Here is a 23,576-nt window from a genome sequence, read left to right as displayed (position 1 = left end):
CTTCCTATTGGCTGTCAAGCTACACGTGCCAGCATTCTTGCATTGTTGCTGCTCTTTGTTTCGTAATTATTAGCCTTGAGAAGTCTCGCAGACATACCATAGTGTTTGCGTGCCGTGTTTTTATTGCGTGCTACTGTTTCTCCATGGCGGCGAAAGCTGGGCCTTCCGTGCAACATGTGTTATGTGAGACAGATGTCTTCACTTGCAAGATGAGCCTCGGGACACCAAAAGAAGAATTCGGAAATCGAAAAAAGTATACCTTTTGCCCTCCTCGTCTGAAGAGGAAAACGAGGTATCCATGTCAACAGTGTGGTGTTCAGATTTGTTTGGAGTGTTCCAGGAAGGTCTGCGTGAAGTGTTTGCAGGTGGAAATTGACTAAAGTATGATTCAGTGGCACATGAGAACAAGTATTTAGTTTTTTACTTGTAATTTTAGAAGTAAAATGTGGCAAAGTTTCTCCATTCATAGACTTATGGACTGAAACATTCGCTCTGCATCGCAAAGAGAGTTATAAACTGAAAGCTGAATTCGCACACAATTTATCGTAAGTCATGTAGGATTTTTCCACCTAGTTATATTGCCAATTTGTAATATAATCCCTCTGATGAAAATCTGTGAGTAGAGAGCTAACTATTTGCTGTTATTTATGTAACTCATAAAATAAAAATATACTCCAGATTTTGCTTTGTTTTAATTGTCGGAGTGTTTAAAATGTAGTAGTGCTTAAAGAAAATCAAATTTCTACAAAGGCCACCTCTAAGAAGTGTAATGAATCACTGGAAGTCAAGAAACTATATATGTTCTGCAAAATTCTGGTTTGATATATAAAATAGAAAAATGCTGTCTGTGAGACCCCTCCATAGTAATTGTGTTCCTGTGAATGACCATAGTAGTTAAGGGTTAATTTCAAAGAAATAGTATCGGCAGCAATTGAGAGATTTATACCAAATAAATTACCAAACAACGGAGCTGATCCTCCTTGGTACACAAAACGGGTTAGAACACTGTTGCAGAAAAAACAAAACAAACATGTCAAATTTAAACAGACGCAAAATACCCAAGATTGGTGATCTTTACAGAAGCTCAAAATTTAGCGCGGTTTTCAATGGGAGATGCTTATCACAGTTTCCACAATGAAACTTTCTCGAAACCTGGCAGAAAATCCATAGAGATTCTGGTCATATGTGAAATATGTTAACAGCAAGAAACAATTGATGCCTTCTCTGCGCGATAGCAATGGAGATACTATTGAAGGCAGTGCTGCCAAAGCAGAGTTACTAAACACAGCCTTCCAAAATGCCTTCACAACAGACGACGAAGTAAATATTCCAGAATTCGAATCGAGAACAGCTGTCAACATGAGTAATGTAGGAGTAAATATCCTCGTAGTAGTGAAGCAACTTAATCACTTAATAAACGCAAGTCTTCTGGTCCAGACTGTATACCAATTAGGTTCCTTTTGGAGTATGCTGATGCATTAGCTCCATACTTAACGATCATATACAACCGTTCGCTCAACGAAAGATGCATACCCAAAGACTGGAAAGTTACAGAGGTCACATGAATATTCAAGAAAGGTAGTAGGAGTAATCCACTAAATTACAGGCCCATATCGTTAACGTCGATATGCTGCGGGATTTTGGAACATATATTGTGTTAGAATATTATGAATTACCTTGAAGAAAACAGTCTATTGACACACAGTCTACATGGGTTTAGTAAACATCGTTCCTGTGAAACACAACTAGCTCTTTATTCACATGAAGTGTTGAGTGCTATTGACAAGGGATTTCAGATCGATGCTGTATTTCTGGATTTCCGAAAGACTTTTGATCTGTACCACACAAGCGGCTCGTTGTGAAATTGCGTGCTTACGGAATATCGTCTCAGTTATGTGACTGGATTTGTGATTTCCTGTCAGAGAGGTCACAGTTCATAGTAATTGACAGAAAGTCATCGAGTAAAACAGAAGTGATTTCTGACGTTCCCCAAGGTAGTGTTATAGGCCCTTTGCTGTTCCTTATCTATATAAATGATTTGGAAGACAATCTGAGCAGCTGTCTTTGGTTGTTTGCAGATGACGCTGTCGTTTATCGACTATTTAGAAAAAATATCTGAATGGTGTGAAAAGTGGCAGTTGCCCCTAAAAATTAAAGTGTGAGGTCATCCACATGAGTGCTAAAAGGAACTCGTTAAACTTCGGTTACACTATAAATCAGTCTAATCTAAAAGCCGTAAATTCAACTAAATACCTAGGTATTACAATTACGAACAACTTAAACTGGAAGGAACACATAGAAAATGTTGTGGGGAAGGCTAACCAAAGACTGTGTTTTATTGGCAGGACACTTAGAAAATGTAACAGACCTACTAAGGAGACTGCCTACACTACGCTTGTGCATCCTCTTTTAGAATACTGCTGCGCGGTGTGGGATCCTTACCAGCTAGGACTGACGGAGTACATCGAAAAAGTTCAAAGAAAGGCAGTTAAAGAGGGGAGAGAGTGTTACAGAAATGATACTGGATTTGGGCTTGACATCATTGAAAGAAAGGCGCTTTTCGTTGCGGTGGAATCTTCTCACGAAATTCCAGTCACCAACTTTCTCCTCTGAATGCGAAAATATTTTGTTGACACCGACCTACATAGAGAAGAACGATCACCAGATAAAATAAGGGAAATCAGAACTCGTACGGAAAGATACAGGTGTTCATTCTTTCCGCGCACTAAACAAGATTGGAATAATAGAGAATTGTGAAGGTGGTTCGATGGACCCTCTGCCAGGCACTTAAATGTAATTTGCAGAGTATCCGTGTAGATGTAGATGTAGATGCTGTGTGTAGCAGTTACTTTATATAATATAAGGCACATATTTTTTCATGTGTTGTTAGCTTTCATGTGACCCTTTTACATATACTTTATTGTAAAAACCGTTTGACACCTTGTACACCTGATTGGCTATCATTGATGTAATCAGTGTGCAGAGGGTGGAGCATTGCGTATTTAAGCAGCAGCTGTATCACTCTCCTTAGCAGTTGGCATTTGTGGATGTGTAGTGCCTGCTCCATTCACAGTCACCATCTACATCACGGGTATAAGTTCTTCTTTTAGTTTTTGTTACATGTTAAGATGTCCCTCTAATTCTGTTGTATGTAAATATTTAAGTGTGGGCCTGAAGATGGTCTAAAACAGCCCGAAACTGGAAACCTTGTATTAAAAAAAAAAGTTTATTGTGGTTGTGACTGTTTATATTCAATTTTAATTGTAAGTAAACTGCTGTACTCCAGAGAAACATGTTCTCAAAAATTACTACAACAAATAAATTTTAATCTCTCTAGGGTTCCATTGAAGAACTTTCCGATCTGAGTATATTGGATAGAAATCCTATGAGCAGTATGCGTAGTACATCATATTCCCTTAAATATACATATTACTCCTAAATTGTAACTGATTACTCTTGTATCCGATGTACTCGAATCTAAAGATAATTCAATGGAATTGAAACCAGCCATTATTTTGGGAACGTGAATGTGAAATTTAGACAAAAAATACAATTTGTTGGGCAGCTGTTGATCGACGAGTTTAAAAAAAATAGTATGTCAGTTTTTGCATTATTATGGCAAATTTCTGTACCTTTTGTCTTGGATATGATATGATGAGATGCAGTGCTGTGTCCAGCCTCATCTCTTCCAGGTGTCTCTCAGGTAAGAGAGTGCTGCCGCCTGTCTAGTTGGATATGACAACTGAATTCTTACATAAATTTATCTGAATTCTTACATAAATTTATCTGGCCTGGGCCAAGTGGTGCAAGATATTATTTTTGCCCCCACCAATTGAAGACCTTGTGGTGTAGCAAGCCATGACAATTTTGCTTCCCCTCTTGTTTTGCCATCTGCCTCCTTATAGTATTTTTAATTTTTTTTTATTACTATTGACATAAGTGAGTATAATCTCTATTTCCATAAGAGAAAAAGGTTGGCTGTCAGTTTACAAGAATGTAACACCAGATCTAATTTTGTGCTTAGTTTTATGTATGTAATTGGTTTTCTAATTTATTTCGACTATTCCTAGTTAGCAACCTTTGTTATAGGTTGAAGTCAGTGATGTTTCATAAGTTAAATTCTATTGTTGATGTATAAACAAATATACATTCTGTACTAATTATAACATTTGGAGGAACAACTAATAGTATTTCTAAAGGATCTGTTTAACTCTATTTGAAAGCATGTTAGCAAAGCCAGCCCTCAATTACCTACTTTAATCACCAAAAAGATTTATAGGTTGCTGTTGTTGTTGTTGTTGTTGTTGATGTGGTCTTCAGTCCTGAGACTGGTTTGATGCAGCTCTCCATGCTACTCTATCCTGTGCAAGCTTCTTCATCTCCCAGTACTTACTGCAACCTACATCCTTCTGAATCTGCATAGTGTATTCATCTCCTGGTCTCTCTCTACGATTTTTACTCTCCACGCTGCCCACCAATGCTAAATTTGTGATCCCTTTATGCCTCAGAACATGCCCTACCTCTCGGTCCCTTCTTCTTGTCAAGTTGTGCCACAAACTCCTCTTCTCCCCTATTCTATTCAATACCTCCTCATCAGTTACGTGATCTACCCATCTAATCTTCAGCATTCTTCTGTAGCACCACATTTCGAAATCTTCTATTCTCTTCTTGTCCAAACTATTTATCATCCATGTTTCACTTCCATACATGGCTACACTCCATACAAATACTTTCAGAAACCACTTCCTGACACTTAAATCTATACTCGATGTTAACAAATTCCTCTTCTTCTGAAACGCTTTCCTTGCCATTGCCATTCTACATTTTATATCCTCTCTACTTCGACCATCATCAGTTATTTTGCTCCCCAAATAACAAAACTCCTTTACTACTTTAAGCGTCTCATTTCGTAATCTAATTCCCTCAGCATCACCCGACTTAATTCGACTACATTCCATTATCCTCGTTCTGCTTTTGTTGATGTTTGTCTTATATCCTCCTTTCAAGACACTGTCCATTCCGTTCAACTGCTCTTCCAAGTCCTTTGCTGCCTCTGACAGAATTAGAATGTCATCAGCGAACCTCAAAGTTTATATTTCTTCTCCATGGATTTTAATACCTACTCCGAATTTTTCTTTTGTTTCCTTTACTACTTGCTCAGTATACAGATTGAATAACATCGGAGAGAGGCTACAACCCTGTCTCACTCTCTTCCCAACCGCTGCTTCCCTTTCATGTCCCTCGACTCTTATAACTGCCATCTGGTTTCTGTACAAATTGTAAATAGCTTTTTGCTCCCAGTATTTTATCCCTGCCACCTTTAGAATTTGAAAGAGAGTATTCCAGTCAAAATTGTCAAAAGCTTTCTCTAGGTCTACAAATGCTAGAAACATAGGTTTGCCTTCCTCAATCTTTCTTCTAAGATAAGGCGTAAGGTCAGTATTGCCTCACGTGTTCCAACATTTCTACGGAATCCAAACTGATCTTCCGCGAGGTCAGCTTCTACCAGTTTTTCCATTCGTCTGTAAAGAATTTGCGTTAGTATTTTGCAGCTGTGACTTATTAAACTGATAGTTCGGTAATTTTCACATCTGTCAACACCTGCCTTCTTTGGGGTTGGAAATATAATATTCTTCTTGAAGTCTGAGGGTATTTCGCCTATCTCATACATCTTGCTCACCAGATGGTAGAGTTTTGTCATGACTGGCTCTCCCAAGGCCGTCAGCAGTTCCAATGGAATGTTGTCTACTCCCGGGGCCTTGTTTCGACTCAGGTCTTTCAGTGCTCTGTCAAACTCTTCACGCAGTATTGTATCTCCCATTTCATCTTCATCTACATCCTCTTCCATTTCCATAATATTGTCCTCAAGTTCATTGCCCTTGTATAGACCCTCTATATACTCCTTCCACCTTTCTGCTTTCCCTTCTTTGCTTAGAACTGGTTTTCCATCTGAGCTCTTGATATTCATACAAGTGGTTCTCTTTTCTCCAAAGGTCTCTTTAATTTTCCTGTTGGCAGTATCTATCTTACCCCTAGTGATATATGTCTCTACATCCTTACATTTGTCCTCTAGCCATCCCTGCTTAGCCATCTTGCACTTCCTGTCGATCTCATTTTTGAGATGTTTGTATTCCTTTTTGCCTGCTTCATTTACTGCATTTTTATATTTTCTCCTTTCATCAATTAAATTCAATATTTCTTCTGTTACCCAAGGATTGCTACTAGCCTTCGTCTTTTTACCTACTTGATCCTCTGCTGCCTTCACTGCTTCATCCCTCAGAGCTACCCATTCTTCTTCTACTGTATTTCTTTCCTCCATTCCTGTCAATTGTTCCCTTATGCTCTCCCTCAAACTCTCTACAACTTCTGGTTTAGTCCTTAATTTCCCACCTTTCTGCAGTTTCTTCAGTTTTAATCTACAGTTCATAACCAATAGATTGTGGTCAGAGTCCACATCTGCCCCTGGAAATGCCTTACAATTTAAAACATGGTTCCTAAATCTCTGTCTTACCATTATATAATCTATCTGATAACTTTTAGTATCTCCAGGGCTCTTCCACGTATACAACCTTCTTTCATGATTCTTGAACCAAATGTTAGCTATGATTAATTTATGCTCTGTGCAAAATTCTACCAGACGGCTTCCTCTTTCATTTCTTACCCCCAATCCATATTCACCTACTACGTCTCCTTCTCTCCCATTTCCTACTCTCTAATTCCAGTCACCCATGACTATTAAATTTTTGTCTCCCTTCACTACCTGAATAATTTCTTTTATCTCATCGTACATTTCATCAATTTCTTCATCATCTGCAGAGCTAGTTGACATATAAACTTGTACTAATGTAGTAGGCATGGGCTTCGTGTCTATCTTCCAAAGGAATTACCAGTTTTGTCAAAAGTATTGTTTGCGTAACTATATATGTAAATTTCATGATTTAAACAAATAATTCAGCTTAACCCTTTTAGTAGAAGAAATTGTTAAAAAGACAGAATTTTTTGATGTATTTGATTAATTTAATGAGTTTAGTTTTAATTGTAATATTTGTAAATTAAACGTCGAACAGTGTGAAGTGCCTATTATTGTGATTATAAAAGGGCCCAATTTTTGGTCATGAGTTAGTCAGTCCACAGCTGAGTTTCAGGTGAGGAACCTGTGTTGATTGGAACAACAAGAACGTATCAGCTTAAACAGTGAAATAAGTGTTACAACAATAGGCCATGTGTTAAAGCAGTAACAGTGTCTGTTCCATACATACTTTTCTATTCCTCAAGAACTGTGAACTTCGTGGTTAGGTTTTTACAGCTCGTAGATGTTCAATAGCAAACTATTGTAGCAGTATGTGGATGTTCGCCTGCTAACTATTTATGAGGCTTATGGAAAGTTAAATGATAGTGCATTGGGCATATAACTGTGTAATATTTGGGGGGTTTTGAACAGTGAAAGTAAAAGACTGTGTAACGCAACTGTGCAACGGTCAGCTACATCATTTACAGTAGACAGTAGTTGCATTTCCACAACCCATTTTTCAGCCAGAGCAGCAGCACAATATGTCAACACCGAGAACAATCAACAAAGAAATAAAGAAAGCAGGGTGAGCACTGGCACAACCGTGTAAGGGTTTTGGGAGCAATTTCCACAGTGCAGTGCAAGGCAAACCTTAAATCACTTAATGAAAGCATGTCTTCCCATCCAAATTTCATATTATCAGGTTTTTTCTGAGTATGCCGAAATAATAGCTTCCCAGTTAGCAGTCATATATGAGTGAGTGCTTGCTCAATAAAAGATCTGTACCTTAAGACTGGAAAGTTGCACAGGTCCCATAGTACTCAAGAAAGGAAATAGGAGTAATCCAGTGAATTGTAGACCCAGATTACTAACATCAGTTTGCAGCAGGATCGTAGAAGATACATGTGTTCAAACCTTATGAATTAATTACAAGAAAATGATCTACTGACAAAGTCTTTTATGGATTCAGAAAAAAGTGCTATCAAAAGGGGATCTCAAATTGATTCAGTATTTTTAGATTTTCAAAAAACTTTTGACACTGTTCCTCACAAGCAACTTCAAATCAAATTACGTGCCTGTGAGTATTGTGTCAGTTGTGTGACTGGATTCATGATTTTCTGTCAGAAAGGTCACAGTAATTTAATAACTAATGGAAAGTCATTGAGTAAAACAGAAGTGATAAGTGGCATTCCACAAGGCAGTGTTGTAGGCCCTCTGCTGTTTCTGATCTGTATAAATGTTTTAGGAGACATTCTGAGCAGCTGTCCTAAATTTTTCAGAGTTGATGCTGTCATTTCGCTTTTAGTAAAGTAATCAGAAGATCAAAAGCAATTAATTTAGACAAGATATCTGTATGACATGAAAAGCCTGCCCAGATGGCTTCACTGTTAAAAGTGCCAGTTTCGGGACGAGGTGGTGCGTCGGTCCTGGTTCGAATCCACACACCAGATTAACAAAAAGAGTCGATGTGCCAGCCAGCCAGCATGTGGTTTTTAGGTGGTTTTCTTGATCCCACTAGGTAAATGCCAGGATAGCTCCTAAGTCTCACAACAGATACACAATTCCCAAACACATAGAAAATTTTCAATCTTTTTCACATGAATAACACTGCACACGGGCAGTTGGGGTACACTATTATGTCCTGGGAGGAGATTGAAGGGGGTTCTGACAAAAAAATTATGTTGCCACCTTTTAAATTAAACATGCCAAATCCATAAATAAGCATGCCAACCCTGCACCGATGTGGGACAAAGGCACAATAAAAAGAAGAAGAACCGTATGCTGTGGAAAGCGACAATTTACCCTAAATAATGAAAACTGTGAGGTCATTCACATCAGTACTCAAAGGTATCCATTCAATTTCAGTTGCAAAATAAATTACAGAAATCAGAAGGCTGTCAATTTCACTAAATACCTAGGGATGGCAATTATGAACATCTTAAATTTGAACCATCACATATGAAATTTTGTGGGAAGGGTGAACCAGAGATTGCATTTTATTGCCAGAACATTTAGAAAATGTGACAGATCCACTAAAGATACTGTCTACACTTTGCTTGTCTAATCTTTGTTAGTGTGCTGCTGTGCAATATGGAATCCTTACTATGTAGGTTTGTCAGAGGAAATCAAAAAAGTTGAAAGAAAGGCAGCTCATGTTGTATTATCACAAAATAGAGGAGCGATGTATTATCACAAAATAGAGGAGCGAGTGTAATGGATACGATGGACGAGTTGGAGTGGCAGTCATTAAAATAAAGGCATTTTTCATTGCAGCCAGATCTTTTCACACAATCTCAAACAACAATGTTTTCCTCCAAATCCGAAAATATATTATTAATGCTTGACATAGGGGAAAATGATCATTATAATAAAATAAGAGAAATCAGAGCTTGCATGGAAATATTTAAGTGTTCATTTTTTCAACATACTGCTAGAAACTGAAACAGTAGAGAAGTTGTGTGAAAGTGGTTCGATGAACGCCCTGTTAGGCTCTTTCTGAAGAAAATCAGTTGTTTTATTTAGGCTTGTTTGAAGGAGAGGAAGGGGGGGGGAGGGAGGGGTGGAAGAGAAAAACGTAACAGAAACCCCTTCGCTCTCAGCTAGTTCATCATACAATCGCATGTTAGTAACATACTGCGTACTGAGGACAGGAATGGTGACAGATTTCTGGGTACGTTTTTACATTTTCATTATATTGTATGCTTTCATTTTGTCGCAGTGATTGAGAAGGTTTGAGAGAGAGAGAGAGAGAGAGAGAGAGAGAGAGAGAGAGAGAGTTGGAAGAAGGTTCACACTGAGCAAATTTCAGGCAATTTCCATCAGATTAGTGTCCTTGCCATTTGTGGCTCAAGTGGGATAAATTACAATAGTTTAGACAGATGAGCAATGAGTGGGAGATGGGGAGTTCTTTCTTCGTAAATATTAGTAATAATAAAATTGTATGACTGTACACGCAGGATTGTAATATAGTCTACAAAGTGCAAATTATGAAAGCTAGCTTCCCACAGTTTGTTTTGTGTTGTATTTATAATTGGATGATTTTTTATTTTTCAGACTCGATCTATCATGACAATCAATGAAGCAACAGCAGCTTTAAGTACTGATTTATCTGTGAAATTTGCCGCAGGAGTTGCACTCTGCTCAAACACCATATTAACACTGGGGACCGAAAGACACCTTCATTTCTTCAAAGCAGTTTGGAATGGTGAGGTATGATTCATTTTATATGCTAATTATCTATCGTATAGAAAATATTATGTGTGGAGTAATTAAAGTCAAGGTTTACTTTCAGCTGATGGATGAAATGTGGAGACATTTGTCAGTATCCTTAAAGAAGTACCTATTCAGATGTAAATGCTCACAGGCCACATAGGGAGAGTCACATTGTGTATTGTGGTTTGTAATGTTTCTCGTATGGTGTTGATGAGGCTATGAAACCTGTAGCATTATATCTGTTCGCAAGAAAAATAATTTTTGAAAGCTATCTGAGAATATTGTTGTCACTAAGTGCAGAAATTTACAGCTACAAGATTGTGCAGTGCAAATGCACAAAATTTGGCAGTAAAATGCACATGTTCGCAAATCAAAATGTGTTGTGTCACAGAGGTCTTTTAATGTTCTGAATGCCAGGTGACACATTAAATAAACTATCTCAGTATTACCAAAAATGAATCCTCTTAAATTATATTGATTTGGATTTTGATCCAAAGAGTTAGAAAGATTGAAGCTACTGGAACTGTGCACAATTTTTTGCCTTAATTGCAGTTTCATTGCTTAGTTTTTCCATATTCAAACTAGAAAGAATTGTGCTTGGTTTCTTTACTTGAGACAAAGACCTGTCCTGCACAAATGAGTAACAGTTATTTTCTTTGTTGTAATTCTTTTTGAAATTCAAACCCTGAACCAATATGAAAGACACACATTCATTTTAGGACCAAAATATTGGGAAAGTTCATTTAGTAGGCACGATTTTAAATGAGAGCAAAGAAGTTTGTACAGTGTTAAAGATTTGGGTTATCAGTGAGGAACAGGGTGCTAAGAAAACTGTGTGATGTTACCACCTCTGTAAATAAATTGAGTGATAAAGAGACATAGGGAGATGTAGAGATCAAACTGCACAGCCCTTTAGATACCACTAACTCGTAGGAGGTATACTGTATGAACAGCCTCTAACAGCACTGCAGTATGTAGGTGAAAAGCAATGTCAAACAATGTAGCTCAAGCTCGTAATACTACAGTAAGCTATACTGACTAGACCTTGCTCACACTCAACTACATAATCTGTGTGACTTGAAGTAATCACCTTACGAACACAACAATGTCACATAAGATTTGATGTTCAGCTTCTCTTGCTATAAATCCCACTACAGCTCGTTACGACAACACTATGTGCAAAAGGATCGACACACTAACACTTTTTGTGGTATGATAGGTTCAGTGGCAGCTACCTGGATATTAATTATGACAACACCTCTGGCTACCAGGATTCACTAAGTCCGAAATATAAACTGCCACCAATGCTAGTATAAGTCAGCAGAAAAATATTAAATTCAAGAGTTTACAGTTAGCAGGAATGATGTATTTACCTTACCAAAAACAGCAACCTGTAGTGAAGCTTACTCTGTGTACTCTGACAATACAACTAAACACTTTCTTGACAGTGTAGGTACCAGAAATGACAGCTTTCATTTACAACTGATGAATACTTCTTATAGATCCATTGCCTCTTGTAGTTGCTCCTCTTTTAAAGCTTCAATGAATAATCGTATATACAAGCAATCATTGTGAACGTTGTAAATTTTTATGTAAATTGGAGAATACATTCAAAAGGCAAAGATATAATTTAATATTGTTAATCTTTTTTTTTGTCAATCAACGATAACCTCTATAAGTAGGACCTTGCCACACCAATTTCCTTAACTCTATTGAAATTTTATCATATTAAACCATGTCATCAATCTCAACCTTTCAGATTTAATTGTAATAACTTTTCATTTATAATTAACCGGTTTTCAATAAAATGTAAACTTGCTGTTCCTGTCTAAATAAAGATTAATTACCTTTCTTTTCATTGCAAGCTATTAACCAAACAATACTATTCCTTCTCTTTAATTTCTTTGAATGTTGCTTTTACCAATATTCCAGTCTGTTACTTTATTGGCCTTTAGATTTACTTTGTTATGAAAAGATATATTCAAGATAAGAGTTTGGTTGTTTACAGGTACAAGTCAGTATTTTATTTTACGAATGCGGGTGCTCTATTCCAAACCCCAAAAAGCGGAAATTCAATAAAAAGAAGTGAAACAAAAAACCTAAATATCACTGCCACTTTTCAACTACATGAACTTAAAATAATCAAACAAAACTCAACACTTGAGATGTTTTCTCCTGCAACCTACTAATCTTTAAAACTCTAAACCCAGCCCTCAATGATATCTTTTAGGGAAAATTTGTGTGTTCTCTAATAAATGGTTCTTGATTTGTCATTTACGAGCTATCAAATTCTCAGCAAAATTCCAAGTGTTCCTCAATAAATAACTATTACATAGGACAACCATTTTTCTTAATGTAGACTACACATTCAGTGCATACAACGAGATTTCTGGAGTTTACTATGTTACGATGCTCACGCTGAAGTCATACAATAAATCCTAACCAAATATTGCTAAGCCACTATTCCTCAGTGCTTGTGTACACTTGCACAACCACAATAATGCAATACAGTGCTACTATCCCTTAGCGTGTGCTTTAATCCTCAACCACAAAATAACCAAACAACTATATGTGAACACGTCTCTTTACATACACCAGCCAACGGAAAATCTCCCAAAAATATTGAAATATGGTTTGCCTACAAATGCGTGGCTATTAGGCAGCACAATGCACCATTAATAGTACATAAGAGAAACTAATCTCGCACTTCAATAAATTAGAGCTTTTCCTATACCTGGCGAGTCTATACTCTGCCAAAATTGCTGAAATAATCATTTTCTTCCCAAACTGATAATCTTCTCAAAATACCTTTCTAAATGATTTAGAACTGCTTTGAAAACACTTGAGTTCTATCCCCATTGCAGACTAATTCATGTATCATATGTGTGAGCCAATCTCATCATACTCGTGAGATGATCTCTCTCGAGGCTCAGTACTCGAACAATACTCGGATACTACTATTGAGATTTTAAAAGGACAAACAAAGAACCATTCTATGTGAACAAACATATAATGATAATTCTCTCTTTAACAATAAATGTTTTTTCTCAGCAGTCGCCGGCAAATGTTCGTTGCGGCCAGCTGCCCCGTGGTTGTTATCTTTGTCGCATGCTGCGATTCAGCAATCAGCTGGGCCTAGCAGACTCGCTGACTTGACACGGCACAGCTTTTCTTGATGATCAGGTGTCACTTATTTATAACATTTTAACACAAAAATATAAGAAAACTGTATAATCAACTTAACAAACTCTTCATTCTTGTAGCACATAAAAATCGAAAATAAGTTGAGGCGATACAGACAAGTGATGCACTTTTTTCAGACTGAAGACGGTTTGATGCATTACAAGATGTAGCAGAGAATGGTATGAGGATTAGGCAGGGTATAGGGATAGATAGAGGGTAAGAAATAAGGGTTAGGTAACTGGTTTGTGGACATCTGAGTAGGAGGGGACCAAGTAAAACAGTTTGTAGGTGTTGGGGCTGCAGATCAATGAGGACAAGTGTTCTTGTCCCTGATTCCAGTTGCAGAAATGCCATCAATGAATCTTGGCTATATGATATGATTTTTTTATGTTTGTTGCCAAGCAAACAGTCCTGTAAGTTTCAGTGAACAGATTTATACAGACATATGAGGAGGCCATGCAAATGTCCATGGATTTATCTTAGATTTGTTTGTAGATCTGCCATTTGCAAAGGAAGATACCAGTATTTGTGTTGATATTAACAAACTTCACTGTCATTGTCTCATGCAGGAGAAGAAAGTTTATCAGTTAGTTAGATGCTTAACTTCTTGCCCTCTTTCTTTTATTTTAGATTTCTTGGTTAAGTGTGTTCTGCCCCATCCGGCCACTGAAGCCCTAACTTCCACTGCTATGTGCTGGGCATGCCACAGTGCTGTAGAAGCACAGTGCATGTGTGCATTTTAGTCCTGAATGATTTTATTTGCCATGAATTGTCAGCACCGATTGTAGAGCAAAAAACCAGTTGAATTAATTGTTGTTTTCTAATTATTTATAAGTCTCAATGCTTATTTATGAAGGTATCTTGGTGGAGCACACTCTTTCAGAATATTTGACACAAAGGTCAACCCCAGAGTCGATGCACGTGTATCTTTAAACATAACCTGTCTTATCTAACCCACTCATTTCCTCATGGCTACTTCTCTTTGCTGTTGTTGATGGAATGATGCCTGTTCACTCTTCGTATTTCAGGCTGTCAAGAAGATTTTAAATACTGTTACATATCTTTTACATACGGTCACTCATGCAATTCTTACAATATTGTGATTGATATTTTATTTTGACTGCTGAAGCCATGGCTGCAGTTGTGCAGTCATCAATAGGTGGCAGGAGGAGTGAAATGCTTATTACACCTGCAGCTGCATTTAATACTGGGGACACTCCAATGCATAGGCAGGTTGTCTCACTGGTAGCAGCCATGAAACAATTTCCTTGAAATTAATTACTTTGCTCACAATAATGAGGGGGGCTGAAGAAGTATTGGACTATGGTAACAATTAAACACAGAATCTGTGCATAAATACAATTCCCCACGTGCGATAGTTTGAAAAAATATGAAGTGGCATGATCAAATAGGCTCAGTCATAGTAGAGAAGGTAGCAGGCTTCGCTTCATTGGGAGGATACGGTGAAAATGCAGTCACAAAATACTTGTACAATCCACCCCAGATTATTGCACAGCTGTGTGGTACTCAAACCAAGTAAGACTAGCAGAGGATGTTGAAGTCAGCACAAATGGTCACTGGTTTGATTGACCGTAGGAGAGCATCATGGTGATGCTGAAAAACCTGAATCAACAGGCTCTTGAAGATAGATAGTAACCATTCCACAGAAGCCTACATACAAAGTTCAGAGAGCTACTTTTTAAGTGAGAAGGGTTGCCATATGTTCTGAAAATCAGGGAGATCAGGAAATTTCAAACCTGTCTGGGAAATATCAGGGAAATTTGAAGAAAAAAAAAAACACTGGAAATATCTCTTTTTTGTCTCAGTAAATGAAACGGTTTATTTACTGAGACGTTTTGCATCGTCACTGAGCTGAGCGCATGCGCTGCCTCCCTACTGCTCGTTACTACTGCATCTCCCCTTCCTACCACTCCCTTCTGCTCCCAGTCAGTGCTGCCACCACTTGTCACTGCTAGCTTAATAGCTGCGGATGAGAGGCAGGGAGGTGTGAAGAGTGGTTTGTTTGGATCTGATTCTCATACAGTGGTTGCAGTGGCTGGAGACGGTGGTTGCAGGTGCATGATTCATGTCTGAGTGATTGTGTGAATGTGTGCGTGCTCTTGTTTTCTGACAAAGGCTATGGTGAAAAATTTCGTTGTAGGAGTGTGATTATCCTCTCTATGTGCCTGTCTGTGGCTCAGCAATCATCTTTACAGTGAGTTGCTACTTGTCCTCATTATTCTTGATTCTCAATATTAGCACAAGTTATCTGTAGCATGGATTGATCGCCGCAGTTCCATTTCAACAACATGCTGTCTGTGACTTCTGTATAGCTAATAACACTAGTGGATTTCCGTGACAGGCCAAAATCACAGGCTATTTCTGTGGGTATTCCTAACAGATTGGGCCTTCCAATCTGAAGCCCTTCGTTTCCTACTAATGTGTAGGTCCTGCCCATCAGATCTAGTTTCACCGACCTGCCCACAGGCTGGATCTGTTTGTGTGTGGTGTAATGCAGTCGATTTTTATGGTTTGTCCATGGACCCAGGAGTGCAGTGCTTCTCGACTTGTCAGAGGTGTTGCAATGTGTGGTGTTTTAGAGACATTTTATTTATTCTAGTACATTTTGGCACTATGAAAGTAGTTTATATATTAGAAAGTATAGACAATAAGAAGAAGAAAATTGTGGCAGTCGTTGGCAGTTTGTATGCTGTGTATTCAAATATTTTGTGAAAGAAAAATCACAGAATACCTGTAAAGTAATAGATGTGACACAGTGGGTAATAACCATCAATAATGAACATTGTAGAACCAACATTTTATTGGCGGTCACATATATTGTTGCTCTACACAACTCTTCCCTGCCTTATACACTTCTTACAAGAGGCCTATTTTTTTCTGATGTTATTTCTGAAATCAGTGAAGATATTTTGAATCTGTTTTATGACTCCACAGAAATGCGAATTCCATCACCAAATGTGTTTTGTTTTATTGAAATAAAATAACATCAATGGTCTTAATGAAACATATACCATTTGGCTTGCTTTTTCCATCTAAAAACAGTTCATTAAAAATGATGCTGATGTTAGTACTTAAGATTTTTGCTCACGTTAGGAAACGCTGTTACAAGTTTTATTTACATATTTCCTCATTTGGCACTATTGTTTCTTTCATCGTAGCTGCAGTGACGGATTGTCAACTTACGTCTTTACTTACCCTTGAGACTTCAAAATTTGTTAAGGGAAAATATTAAAAGATGTCTGGAAATCAGGGAAATGTCGGGGATTTTCACTTGGGAATACTTGTGACAACACTGGTGAGGAGCCTAGGAGTATTCTACAGTTCACTATGTATCAATCCCATCAGGTCTGTGAAGAGAAGATTTACAGTGTGCACAGAGGCTTTTAACCACTCATTCTTAAGACTCTCCATACACACGTGGAACAACAAGCAGCCCAGTCAAGTTCCAGTCAGAGCTAGCTGCTGGTGATAGCTGTCATGTGTACATGAGGTATGCGTGCTTTTGTGTGTGTGTGTGTGTGTGTGTGTGTGTGTGTGTGTGTGTCTTTTCTTTGCTGAAGAAGGCTTTAGCTGAAAATTATTATGTGTAATAGCCTTTTTGTTGATAGTGTCTGTAACTGAGTGGGTCATCTTTACTGCAAGTAGCAATCTGATATTGTTAATAAGTTGAGAATATGTATTATATTAACATTTTCAGGAAAATACTTCATGTCGGCAAAACTGTTTGTAATTTTGATTAGTCAGAATAAGTTAAAAATAAAATTTTCTCAAGGAACCTCTTAGAAAAAGGGGGGGGGGGGGGGGGGACGGCAACTTATATTCATGGTTGTCTTATACTCGGGTAAATATCGTATTTCATATGAAAGCTTTGTCCATTCTTCTTCAATAATCCCTGTTGTTGGGGCACTTTTCTATGAGCAGCGAGCTGCACAACCATGGAAGGAAATAGCACATTATTACTGGATGGGTATAGCACCTCCCATTAATTGGCTAACTCGTATAAAAACTGATTCCTATGAAAGACAGGAGGACAATTGCCATTCACTATAAAGATGACACATTGTAAAGACTGTTGATATTTGAGCCTGGACATTCCATTGTTTAAATACAGAAGGACGCCTTTTGTTTATCAAGGTTTCGTCGCTCATATATGCTACAGTTTATTCCCAGTTTCATTAAGCAATCAAATGTAAATCTCATTAACATTTCAAATTATTTAAAAGTAAAAGAGACAACTCACCAAGGGCAGAAGTGCTGCACCATTGATAGGTACACAAACAAATAAGTGTTAACATATCTTAAAACTGAAAATATATGGATATATATTTGTAATTGTGTAGGTAATTCAGTATAAATGCTTGTAATTATGTATATAATTAAGTATAAATATCTGTGACTGAGCATGCAATAAAGTATGCCAAACATATGTTAAAACTTGTATGTTTAACGTCTTTCAATGTATAAGCCATAAAGCCTATTCCGTTATGTTAATGGTCAATAACAAATATAAAGATGAACATAAGTTATGGAGCTTGGCTAGCTTGTGGAAGGCATTTCCTTTTTCTAGCTGTAGGAAGAATGCGCGCACGCTCTCTCTCTCTCTCTCTCTCTCTCTCTCTCTCTCTCACACACACACACACACACACACACACACACACACACACACACACACACACACACTTCCTATGGCTAGACAAAGGAAGTGCATTGCAAAAGCTGATGAAGCTCCGTACCTTTTGTTTGAGTTCCTATCAACAATGCAGTGCTTTTGCCTTTCAGTAAATAATTCATAATTTTAAACCAGACCTTTCCGTACATCATTAACATTTCAGTTATCGACAGTGGCAGTATGTGATGTGCTGTGAATATGCCGTTTTGCAGACACCAAAGCATTGTGCAACTTGGCATTTTTCACTTTTAAAAATCATTGCCATAGATAAAAGTAACAGTAACTGAGGGAAAACTTTCTAGTACATACATTTACTTTTAATTTAGGATGTTATTCACTAGTACGTTTCTAAATGACCAGAATAGTGTATAATTGCATATAAATATATTCCATTGATGTGAATTACTAATTTTAGCATACAGGGAAAATTGTTCAGATTGAAAGAACATACAGAAAATTTATGATAGTAAGAACTTAATCTATCACAACATATATAAAATTATATAATTGGAGTACTGCAGTAAATAAAAGTTAACTTGCCTAAAAATGTGTGTGTTATGGAGGGGAACATCGGTTTCAAAGAGATAGCTGGTGAATGCTGAATTCTAAATTCCATATAGCATGAATACATTTCAATCAGAATGGCAGCAGCAAGAATTTTTGTTCATTCTTGGAAGCAGACTTCAGTGTATTGTCAACCAATGAAGACTTTTAAGTTAACTAACACAGAGATGAAACTGATGCTAATAGTGCATTCCCAAGATGAAAGATGATATCCATGAAATTGTTAAATGGCTGATTAAAGCAAGTGTACGAATCTGCTCCCAGACTGTAAAACATTTCTGCTAGTGAAAGTAGTTCTGGTGCATTAATATGTTCCGATTCTACGTCATCCTCCCTACAGCATTACCGTGGCCATCCAAACTCCTTTTTCTCTTTCCTACTATGTTCCAACTTGACATAGCATAATTTCAGTACTGCTACAAAAACATTGCACTGTTAATGTGTGTACTCTTGACAGAGCCCACAGTTAATAGCCACTAAAGGAGTTGTGATACATAGCTGAACTGGTTCTAGCAGATGACAAATACTTCATATTGTTCTTTTGAAAATCACTGAATTTGTGTAAACATACTGCTAATTAAACAAATTTTCTAGTGTTATTGTTGTTTTCCAAATGTACCTTCTGATTTCTGTAGCGAGGCAAGGAAAACGGAAGCTTGTGGACGAGGACTCAGTGGTGGCTTGAATCACAGAGCCATCTGTAGCACAAAGCTAGTGAATGCATACAAAATCTAAAGAATTTTTTAAATTTTATTTCTATGATTACAGTGCAGTTGTTTGCATAATACTCATTCTCTCTGTCTTTGCCATGGTTTTCCATTTTGTTTTGTCATTTCTAATGAATATTGCTTCCATAAGATGGAGGTGTGTGTGTGTGTGTGTGTGTGTGTGTGTGTGTGTGTGTGTGTGTGTGTGTGTGTGTGTGTGTGTGTGCGCGCGCGCTCTTGCCAAACATTATTCTTGTTACAGCCGTTTACTTATTTTCTGACCTTTCTGTTTGTAATAAGAGCGTTTCTGCAATGTAACTTCTATTAACTGTTATTGTCATCTTATCAATAACACCGTACTGAAATATTAATGTTAAATAAGTAAAAAAAAAATTGTTTCCCTTCGTTTCTATGCTTCATTGTCTGTCCAACAGATTTTGAGCTGCCTTGCATTGACAGAGGTTGAACATGGAAGCAATACAAAAAAAATGAGGACAACTGCAACATATGATCCTTCCACTCAAGAATTTGTAATTCATACCCCTGATTTTCGTGCAGCAAAGTGCTGGGCTGGAAATTTAGGTAAGAAAGAATTGCCTGATTTCTGTCTACACATTCTTCATTACTTAAGAATTCATAATTCAATGTATCACATGAGCTAACTGGAAAGTAAACTGTTTAGGGTAAAATAAAATATTGGAATTGTTAAAGAAAATTTTTTACTAAATGGACTACTTTGTATTATATTTCTGCATAATCGCTATTCAGATTTAAGCATTTATCATAGGTCTCAGTTAATTGACAATTTCCGTTTGTGTTAAAGTCTGCTGTCAGAGACACCAGCCAGACTCTTATACTGCCGTAAGCTTCTTTGTCACAATCAAGGCCACTTTTCCATGTCCGTAAAGTACAGTGGAAGTTACAGGGCTTCAAGTTTAGCTGGATATTCTAAAACATCTTTCTTCACCTGACAATAGTTTGCCAGGATGAGATTGTTGTCCATAAATGTAGTAAAAATAGTTCATAAATGGTACCAATTACTTTGGCTGGCTTGTCTTGGTTTTTATATTAAAAGCAGGTTGATTCTGGTTTATTGATGAGATTTTATGACCTCAATCACAGACTATTGTTTGGTCTCCACATTGGCACACAATTGTATTCAGAAAGCCTGTTTCTCCTGTACCGTAATGGAAAAGAGATTATAGAAAACCAGTAATCTGTTGAGTTTTATGGTTCTTGGACAGTTTTGGATTCCAACTAGCCCAGAACTTGGGGCACTATAGACTTATGCTAAATACTGAAGGAATTTGTCTGTTTTCATTAATTTTCTCAACCTAATTGTTGTTGATTACAGAGGGTCAGCTATGGCATTTTGGTTTCTACACATGTTTTATGACAGATAATTGTCAACAACATAGAAGTGTTTTGCTACTGAAATTCATATCTCACATTTGACAGAATTTTCAGCAGTACTCATTTTGAAGAGAGGCTGTAGGCAAACGAAAAGCAGTATGACCTTTCTACTGCTGTAGCTCCAAGTCACTAATCTTCTGCATGAGTCTTTATAGTAACTGTTCCATTTACTTCACTACTTCCTATATACCTGAAAATGATGATTACTCTCTGGGTAGTCCTCGTATGAGAAAATTAAAGTTTTGAAACTTTATGTCATAAGTAATAGGGGAACAAACCTAGGTTTCAACTCGTTGTGCAGGTTGAAAAGCTGCACAGTTTACATTTTCAATGTTAAATACAATGTTAATTAATCACAGAGATTGAAGTATGACACTGTTAAACCCCTCTATAAGAAGGATGATGGGAGATTCGTCAATAACTGCTGACCTGTTTCTCTACTGACACCATTTCCCAAAATTTTTGAGAAGGTCATGTATCCCACACGAGCAACAGTAAGGCCACCAGTAAAATACAGTTTGGATCTCAGAAGAGTTGCTCAACTGAGAATGCCATTTTCACATTTAGTCACCAGATTTTACAACAAATTGGCACTGTCTGTCTAACATACAACAAGCAGAATTTGTTGTGTTTGCAGATAACACTAGTTTTGTAATCAATCAAAACATACATATAGCAACTGAAGAAATGGTAAATAAAGTTCATAAAGGTATTATTGAGTGGTTTTCTGTGAATGGCCTAATATCAGTTTCAAAAATACACAAAATATTCTGCTCTGCACATTTAGAAATGCTACACCAATGTGTGTAATACAGGATGAAGAAATCAGTGGAAACATCAAAAATTTTTGGTGTCCACATTAACGAGAATTTAAATGGGAGAAAACACTTTTTGGAACTTTTAAAACAACTTTGTTCAGCCACATTTGCACTTCAAATCATTGGAAATTTGGGGAGAGACAAATCTGTAAGCTGACATGCTCTGCATATTTTCATTCCATAATGTCATGTGAAACAATGTTTTAGGATAATTCAGCTTTAAGAAAGAAAGTGTTCATCGCTCACAAACATTGCCATAAGAATAATATTTGGTGCTCACATGTGGTCATCTTGCAGACACCTGTTTAAGGAGTTAAGCATTTTGACTACTGCTTCATGGTAAATTGTTCCTTTTGAACTGCAGCTACTTACAACAAACTTTTTGCTGTCCACAACATCCTAATCCATCGCTATGCAACTCCCAGTCCCAACCCCACTGCCTTGCCTCAGGGATCATATTTCTGTGGAAGACGCATGTGCAAGACCTGCCCAACCTCACCCACCCAGCACTTCATATGAAAGCAGCCGTGTCACATAAAAGCCTTGCTGCAGTCATTGTTCAGCTTTTGATATTGGTATGACTACCTGCCAGCTGTCCACCAGGATGAATGGCCACTGCCAAACTATGACCAAGAGTAGAGTGGACCAACCTGTGGTACAACATGCAGGTGCACACAACATGCTTGATTGAAATGGCTGCTTTACCCTGACCATTGGGATCCTCCCCCACCAGCACCAGCTTTTCTGAACTGTGCAGGTGGTAATCATTATCCTCACAATACAGCCTCCACTCCTGAAATCATACTATCCTCAACCTATGGTAACATACTGTCTTCACACTATCTACCCAACTGTTTTGACCTATCATCTTCTCACAATTCATGTCCCTTCACCCTCATTGTGCACTGCTCTGCCAGTGCACCCACCATTGGTCTCTTGTCCTTCCCTGCTACTCTGTCAGCCCCCCTCCCCACCACCACCACCACCATCACCACCACCACAGCCTCCCAACTCTGCACTTGGCAGCCTTGTCCTGCCATTTCTAGTCCTTGCGTGCTCTACCCGCAGAACTGATTCCTCTTTCCCCACCTGCATCCTGCTAGCTGTTCCCTTCCACTCCCCACTCCAAATTGTTGCTCCCATTTGATGCATTTCAGTTGCATTCTGGTTGGAGCAGCAGCTGGAGATAGTGCTCATGTGTGTGTGAGGTGTGCTCACATGAGTGAATACATGTGTGTTTTCCTTTTCTGAAGAAGACTTTGGCCTACGCTCATATGTAGCAGTATTTTTGTTGTGCCTGTGTAGAGCTCAACACGTCACCTCCATGGGGAGTAGCACTTTACACTTTTAATTAATATTGTTGATATTACAATGCAGACTTTCCATTGTGCGAGACTGCTGGAAGGAATGAATGAAAGCCTGAGCTACTTTGTATAACTAATTTGCCAACCATGAGAAACAGTAATAATATGATGGAACGTAATAGTTACACAGGCTAACACACAAGTAATTTTTGATAGTTGTTTACTTTAGGCTGATCTTCCTTTGATTATTGAAGCTCTCATGTTTATATGGCACAGTATTATCAGAGCTGTATTAAAATGTAAGAAGTCTCTTGTGTAAAATTTCCTTTCACTATTTTGGATTCATTTATGAAATTGTTAAAGCTGTAATGTTTTAAACTCATGCGTGTTCTGATTATGACCTTTTTATATTGTGAACACAGGAAAGACATGCACGCATGCAGTCCTATTTGCACAACTTGTCACTGCTGATGGTGTCTGCCATGGTCTTCATGCTTTCATGGTGCCCATCCGGAATCCCAAGACACTGATGCCATACACAGGCATCATAGTTGGTGACATGGGAGAGAAGATTGGTCTCAATGGAATTGATAATGGGTAGGTTGCCGGAAGCCCTACAGACCACACTTATATTCAGGGGCTCTGTAATATGACTCTTGTTAAACTGTAGATCTG

The 23,576-nt window shown here is 37.8% G+C and overlaps 1 protein-coding gene across 2 annotated transcripts in view; it reads left to right on the top strand.

Moving 5' to 3' along the window:
- The window catches only part of LOC124787515 (peroxisomal acyl-coenzyme A oxidase 3), a 187,228-nt gene that overhangs the window by 135,279 nt on the left and 28,373 nt on the right, over window positions 1–23,576 (top strand). For both annotated transcript variants that reach the window (XM_047254345.1, XM_047254346.1), the window contains exons 4-6: window positions 10,064–10,219; window positions 19,801–19,948; window positions 23,324–23,498. In XM_047254345.1, the coding sequence (XP_047110301.1) occupies window positions 10,064–10,219; window positions 19,801–19,948; window positions 23,324–23,498 (479 nt within the window). The remainder of the gene's footprint in view (window positions 1–10,063; window positions 10,220–19,800; window positions 19,949–23,323; window positions 23,499–23,576) is intronic.

Source organism: Schistocerca piceifrons, chromosome 1, assembly GCF_021461385.2.
Source record: "Schistocerca piceifrons isolate TAMUIC-IGC-003096 chromosome 1, iqSchPice1.1, whole genome shotgun sequence".
Classification (NCBI taxonomy): domain Eukaryota; kingdom Metazoa; phylum Arthropoda; class Insecta; order Orthoptera; family Acrididae; genus Schistocerca; species Schistocerca piceifrons.
The sequence above is the reverse complement of the archived record's forward strand: the minus strand, read 5'-3'. Positions and strand labels throughout refer to the sequence as shown.